This window comes from Ailuropoda melanoleuca, chromosome 2 (assembly GCF_002007445.2).
Source record: "Ailuropoda melanoleuca isolate Jingjing chromosome 2, ASM200744v2, whole genome shotgun sequence".
Lineage (NCBI taxonomy): Eukaryota > Metazoa > Chordata > Mammalia > Carnivora > Ursidae > Ailuropoda > Ailuropoda melanoleuca.
Window position 1 is genome coordinate 171,794,658 of NC_048219.1, and position 6,984 is coordinate 171,801,641.

A 6,984-nucleotide genomic window follows, 5' to 3' on the forward strand; every position below is an offset into this window, starting at 1 on the left:
GGGCTTGATCCCAGAACGCCGGGATCATGCCCTGAGCCGAAGGCAGACGCTTAATGACTGAGCCACCCAGGCGCCCCAGAACTTGAACTTTCTGATTTCAAAACTTACTACAAAACCACAGGAATCAAAACAGTGTGGTACTAGTATAACCGTAGACATATGGACCAGTGGAAGAGAACAGAAAACCCAGAAACGAGGCCTCGCATATATGGTTAACTGATTTTTGACAAGGTTGGCAAGACCATTCAATGGGAAAAGGCAGTCTTGTTAACAAATGGTACCGGCAAGAATGCATATCCATATGCAAAAAATGAAGTTGGACTCCTACCTTACACCATAAACAAAAACTAACTCAAAATGGATTAAAGACCTAAAGAACTAAGACCATAAAATTCTTAGAAGGAAACATAGGGGAAAAGTTTCATGACACTAAACTTGGCAGTGATTTCTTGGATATGACACTAATGTATAAGCAATAGGTAAATTGGACTTCATGAAAATAAAAGCTTCTGTATGACAAAAGAGACTATCAACAGAATGAAAGTCCATGGAATGTGAAAAAATATTTACAGATCGTATTTATCTGATAAGGCAGGGGTATCCCAAGTATATAAAGAACTCCTACAACTCAGCAGAAACAAACAAAAAGCAACAAAACCCTGATTTTTAATACAAGGACCGGAATAGACGTTTCTCCAAAGAAGATATACAAATGGGCAATAATCACATAAAAAGATGTTCAACATCACTAATCACGGGGAAATGCAATCAGAGTTACAATGAGATATTACTTCATCCCTGTGAGGATGGCTATTATAAAACACAAAAATAAAATAGAAAATAACAGGTGTTAGGGAAGATGTAGAAAATTAGAAATGCTGTGCCTTGCTGGTGGGAACGTGCAATGTTGCAGCCACTGTGGAAGACTGGAAGTTCTTCAAAAAATGTAACATTTAATTACCAGATGATCCAGCAATTTTCCTTCTGTGCACATACTCAGTATAATTGAAAGTAGGGACTCAAACAGATATTTGTACACAAACGTTCACAGCACCAGTCACCAGAGCCCAAAGATGGAAGCAACCCAAATGCCAATTGAGGGATGAATGGATGCAAAAATGTGGTAGATGCATAGAGTGAAATAGGATTCAACCTTAGAAAGGAATGAAATTCTGATAAATGCCACAACATGGACAAATCTTGAGAGCACCAAGCTAAGTGAAATGAGCCAGGCAGGATGAATACTGTATGATTCCATTTATTTGAGGTGCATACAATAGTCAGATTCGTGGAGACAGAGAATGGAATGGTGGTTACCAGGGGCTACAGGGAAGTGGGGATGCAGACTTCGTGTTGAACGAGTGCAGAGTTTCAGTTTGGGACAATGACAAAGTTCTGGCATGAATAGTGCTGATGGTTGCACAGCAACGTGAATGCACTTTCTGCTGCCAAATTGAATACTTACAGGTGGTTATTATGGTAAATTTTATGTTATGTGTATCTTACCACAATTTAAAACATTTTCCAAGAGCAAAAATAAAAGAATACATCTATGTTTATTATATCAATATTAACTTCTTGATTTCAATAGTTCTGAGATTGTAAGAAAATGGTAAAATGGGGTGACTACTAGGGATTAGAAGGGAATTAAGCAGCATTTAAAACAGCTTATTTTAAGGTGCTTACAGTCCTTTTACTTTATAATAGGAAATAAAACAATAATAAATATACTTAATGTCTTAAATATTTTTTTATTAGTTCCTTTCCCTCCTTGGGCTTTCTCCCTCGCCCTCTCCTTACTCTTTCCATTCCAATTACCTTCTATCACCAAAGCTTACACTCAAGAACCTGGTAACCATTCAGGGTCTTCTTTAATCCTGGGAATTTGTGCTCTGGGCGCTCGTCTTCGCCCAGCCTTCCTTGCGTGCTGCCTCGGCTGCAGCTAGCAGCTAACCTATGGTCACCAGGGACACCTGCCTTCTCTGGGACCGTGCAGATGCTAACTATGGTGGGAGACAGACAAAACCTGGGGCCCTCATGACATTGCTGAGCTGCTGAGTCAACCATCCCTAAATCCTGTGCCATGCCAGGCCTTCTGTCACATGAGCTAGTAGATTTCTGCATCGCTTATCTGTTTGATGTGGGGTTTCTGCTACTTCCAGTCTAATGTTTCTGAAGTGATTCAGATTCATTTTTGGCTGAGAGATGAGGTTGAATTTTTTTAAAAAGATTTTATTTATTTATTTATGTATTTATGTATTTATGTATTTATGTATGTATTTATGTATTTATTCATTTATGAGAGAGAGTGCACATTAACAGGGGGAGCAGCAGAGGGAGAGAGAGAAGCAGGCTCCCTGCTGAGCAAGGAGCCGAAGAGGGGCTTGATCCCAGGACCCTGGGATCATGACCTGAGCCGAAGGCAGACACTTAACTGACTAAGCCACCCAGGCATCCCGAGATGAGGTTGAATTTTGATCGGGGGAAGGTGGGAAGAGTAATTCAGGTATGGAAACGATGTGAGCAAAGGCAAAGAGATGTGAAAATTCTTGGTGTGCTGGGAGGACTCAGGTGGGTCAGAAGCATCAGGTGATAGGAGAGGGAGTGATTGGGCTGGGGCTAAGTTCTTGTAAGAGGCATTTTCCCCTGTGGGCAGTGGAGACATAGCAAAGGCTTTTAAGCAGGGAAATGACTTGATCAGATCAGTCTTTGAACATACACACCCTTCATCTTTTCTAAAATTCTAGCAATGAGAGCACAAGACAGAACAGAAAATAGAAGAACCAATGTAATTGAATATAGTGCCCTACTTCCCTAAAGCCTTACATGTGTAGCGTGCTAACACACCCACACACACATACTATACGTACAAGTACAAGGTTATGTGAGTATATTTAACTGTGTGTGGGGGATGTGCAGAAATAGAATGAGCTTTGGGTTATCCTATTTATTTCATTCAATGCCTGCTTGGTTGTTTGCAATGACCTCATGGCAAGAATCAGTAAGCTAGTACTGGCAACTACTTTGACAAGAATCTTCCAGATTCCGCAATGGAAAATCAGGCGCTCTAGCTTCTCATGCCACTTCTATTATTAGTTATTTGATACTGGAATTGGACTTCAGCTTACCTTACATAAAATGAGTTATCTAAGTTGTAGATGATCTCCAGGTCTAAAATATGTTAAAAATCAATGACTTCATTGTTCTATAGTGCCTGATTTCCTTCCTCTTTCTCTCCTGCTCTTTCTTTCTTCTTCTCCTGATTCTTCTCTTCTCTCTCTCTTTTTTTTGTTTGTGCATTTTCCATTAGGAATGTCTTTGAATACAGTACTCAACAATCACCTCAGAAAAAGTCACATATACTTTGTATTAGCTAAAAATGTGTGTTGAACTACAAGGAACAGAACAACTAATGACAGTGGCATAAATGAATTTGGGTTTCTTTTACGCCCATTACTCAAACTGTGAGGGTCAAACACTGCTGGCATTGCCCTTACCAGTGAATGCACCATCTGATCTGTTGAGGGCCTGACTAGAACAAAAGGGTGGAGGAAGGACAAATTCGTTCTCTGCTTAAGCTGAGACATCCATCTTCTCTTGCCCTCAGACACCAGTGCTCCTGGTTCTCAGGCCTCTGGACCCAGACTGAATTATACCACCAGCTTTCTTGGTTCTCCAGCTTGCAGATCATGGGACTTCTCAGACCCCACTGGTGAGACAATACTTCTCATCAGTCTCCTCATATGTGTATCCTATTGGTTCTGTTCTCTGGAGAGCCATGACTGATAGACATTCAGGGGCTCGACCACATCAAGGCCAGCATTTCTGAAATTGTGGCATTTTCCTCACACTTGTTATCTCTTGGGTATAAAATGTCCAAAAGATAAGGGAATTGTGGCACGAGAGGCAGCTACTCCCTTCCATCAGGAAGGCCAACGTTTTTCCGGAACCATCTCTTCTCTCTCTCTCCACCAGCATTCCTTCCCTTCAGTTTCCACGTCCAGCGAGTGTCGTGTGACAGCCTCAGCATCAAGGCAGTCTGCCAGAGATGTGTGAATTCCACTTTTCCATACAGTTTAAGGGATTCGAAACCTTCTGTAGCCCATCGCGGTACCCAGCTTCAGAATCCGTGTTTTACAAAGCGGGTCACACTATCTCTGAACCTCAGCTTTTCAGATCCTCATGCCTCAGAGAAAAACTGAAATCTGAACAGATTTTTAATCATCTGGTTTGAAGCAACATCTTGTTTAAAGACCAGAGAATCAAATGAGATAATGTACTATAAAAGCGTTCCGCAAACTGTAAAGTTCTCCTTAATACGAAGGCTTGTTTCATTGTGACAGGCGCGTCTTACTTGTTCTGGATCACACATAGCGGCTTCCACTTGCGTTGTGTGGGTTTGTGTGTGTGTGTAAATAATTAAACAAGAGGAGGACCAAAGAAAAACATGAGCAAACCAATGCCAGGAACACGCAGAAAATAATTTATTAGTTTCCAGATTGAGAAATGACGAGGAACTTGTTTCAGTAGAAATCCATGACTCTCCTCAATGAGCCCACTCGGGCACTCGTGGCCCCCCAGTCATGGTAGTGCCTGTAGTCCCCCGGTCTCAGCAGGTACTGGCGCCCCCGGTAGTTGGGCAGCTCGTAGAGGACCCAGGAGCCCTCCAGCACGTGGAGGGAGTAAATCTCATTGAAGTGGAAGCGGTCCTGGAGCGAGGAGCAGTCCTCGGTGATCTCTACCATCTGGCCTCTGTAGTCCTCCCTCTCATAGAGTCTGATCCTGTGTGAGCCAGCCTGGCTCATCCAGAGATGGAAAGAGGAGGAGAGCAAGGCATGAAATGGTCGCAACACACTCATGCAGTCCAGCTCAAGCTGTTTTGAAATATATGATAAGCCTTAACTAATTCTCAATATTTATATAGTCCCCATTCTCAAAGGCGGAGATTCAGTACCTTTTCAAGACCATGAAATATGATAGAAAGAATTAAGAAGGAAGTTTCACTCTTTTTATATTTAAATATTCCCCAGGATGAAATACTAACCGTGCTCAGTATCCCGTACCAGAGAGAACCTCAAACCTTTAACAGCTTATTTCTATTTTTGACATTTTGAGGAGATATTTTTAAGTTTTCAAGAATGCGTGTTTGCACAGTAGTGTCAGTGTATGAAGTGAACGACCTTGCACTGGGTTTAAGATAAATCTTGGCAAGATCACCAAGGACTTGGATATTTCTGTTTCTGTGGAAAGCAAAGTTAAACATCTTAAGTCTCTCAGACAACAACTGATTCTCATTTAATAATTTAGGAATAGAATGAGGAAAAATGAGACAGAAAAATCAGTAAGGCCCAGGACTAATTTTTCAAAAACCTTAGAGTTTTAAAACACGTATTTGAAAGATATGTGGGTACGTGCATGAAATTTCTCTGTGTTTCTCTCCATTGAGAGGAAGAACTTTTATTTGTATAGATGGGGTAAACCACAATATGCAAGTGGGGAGCAAAAGAGAGAGAGGTCTTAAAAAAACCCCGAACCCTTGCAAGTTTCCTTTTCAACTCCTATCTGCTCTGTGACTCCCACATATTCCCGCACCTAATTATTCTTCTGTGGGATATTAGTGGTTTTTCTACAACTCCACTGTAAGTGATTCCAAGACAGGACCTATAGCTCGTATATGCCCAGGGAAGCCAACACATTCGTAATAAATATTTGTGGATTAATGGGTACCTGGGGAACGCTTTACTTTTGTTTGGGGCCAGCTACGTTGAACTACGCTACCATAGCTTGTCTTGTGTCCAAACCCTCAATTATCCTGAAGGATCACTACTCCAGATGTTTAACCTCCGCTTGAAACTCTCCATTCAGTGTCCCGATGGGGCGCGGGACTCACGTGCGGGATGAGGCGGCAGGAGCGGACCGAGTCGCTGAGGCCCAGCCACTGCTGGTAGTCGGGGTAGTCCCCGCGCCGCAGGAAGTACTGGCAGCCCGCGTAGTTGGGCTGCTCATACAGCATCCAGCAGCCGCTGTCCACGCGGATGGAGTTGCAGCGGCTGAAGAAGGGCTGCAGGTTCGGGTGGTCGCCGCTGCACTCGTAGTGGCGGCCCTGGAAGCCCCGGTCCTCATAGAAGGTGATCTGCAAGGCAAGGGAGGGAGAGGCTTAGAGGCCTGGCCCCCGGCCCAGCGTGCGGGGGTCCCTCCGGGCCTGGGGCCGCGCTGGGCTCACCTTCCCCATGGCTGGTGGATGGAGGTCAGTGATGGGCCTCCAGCGCGCGCGTCTATATAGCAGGAGGCCTGCTGCGTTGGCAGGAACAACACAAAAGGGGCCCGCGGGGTGAGGAGGGGATTTTCGTGTGCTCTTTTTTCTCTTTGCTGTCATAGCCCACAGGGCTCATTGTGGGGTTTGGTCCCATTCTCTCTGGAGTATTCAGGTTGCTATCACTGGCTGATGCTATTGAGACTGTTTGAAAAAAAAAGTAATTTGGAACATTGTTGATTTAAAAATAGAAACAGAGCTTCAGCCATTTCATATATAGTCTACACTTTTATTTGTGTTGGTTGGGGAAAAACAAAAAAAGTGTAGCAGCCTTAATATGGTAAATATAGGATTAATCTGTCCAGAACTATCAAGGGACATACGTGCCACAATATTGAATACCAATTGTTTTTAATTTTTTTAATTTTTTAATTTTTTAATATTTTATTTTATTTTATTTCTTGATGCAAAGTTCGATGATTCATTAGTTGCGTATAACACCCAGTGCACCATGCAATATGTGCCCTCCTTACTACCCATCACCAGCCTATCCCATTCCCCCACCCCCCTCCCCTCTGAAGCCCTCAGTTTGTTTCTCAGAGTCCATAGTCTCTCATGCTGAATTCCAATTGTTAATAGGAAGAAAATGACCTTAACGGAATGTTGAAAATTTCAACTGAGTCCTTCAAGAGAATTTTCTTATTAAAGGGTGTAAGAAATTGAAATATTTT

At 42.8% G+C, this 6,984-nt stretch overlaps 1 protein-coding gene across 2 annotated transcripts; it reads right to left on the bottom strand.

Moving 5' to 3' along the window:
* Nucleotides 1-4,523: 4,523 nt before the first annotated feature.
* LOC100479408 (gamma-crystallin D) lies at nucleotides 4,524-6,232 on the bottom strand. 2 transcript variants are annotated; one of them, XM_034644487.1, is made up of 3 exons: nucleotides 6,224-6,232; nucleotides 5,895-6,133; nucleotides 4,524-4,800 (listed from the first exon to the last, which is right to left on the bottom strand). In XM_034644487.1, exons 1-3 carry the CDS (start codon nucleotides 6,230-6,232, stop codon nucleotides 4,524-4,526), a joined length of 525 nt encoding a protein of 174 aa, XP_034500378.1. The 2 variants fall into 2 exon arrangements, with proteins under 2 accessions (XP_034500378.1, XP_002918140.2); XM_002918094.2 differs by having other exon boundaries at nucleotides 4,524-4,796; nucleotides 5,891-6,133.
* Between the last annotated feature and the right edge of the window lie 752 nt (nucleotides 6,233-6,984).

What these genes read in the sequence shown, in the direction of transcription:
- LOC100479408 (XM_034644487.1), bottom strand. An exon ending in CGCTCCTGCCGCCTCATCCC is followed by an intron (nt 4,801 to 5,894) that starts GCACGTGAGTCC and finishes TCTCTGGATGAG; the next exon opens with CCAGGCTGGCTCACACAGGA.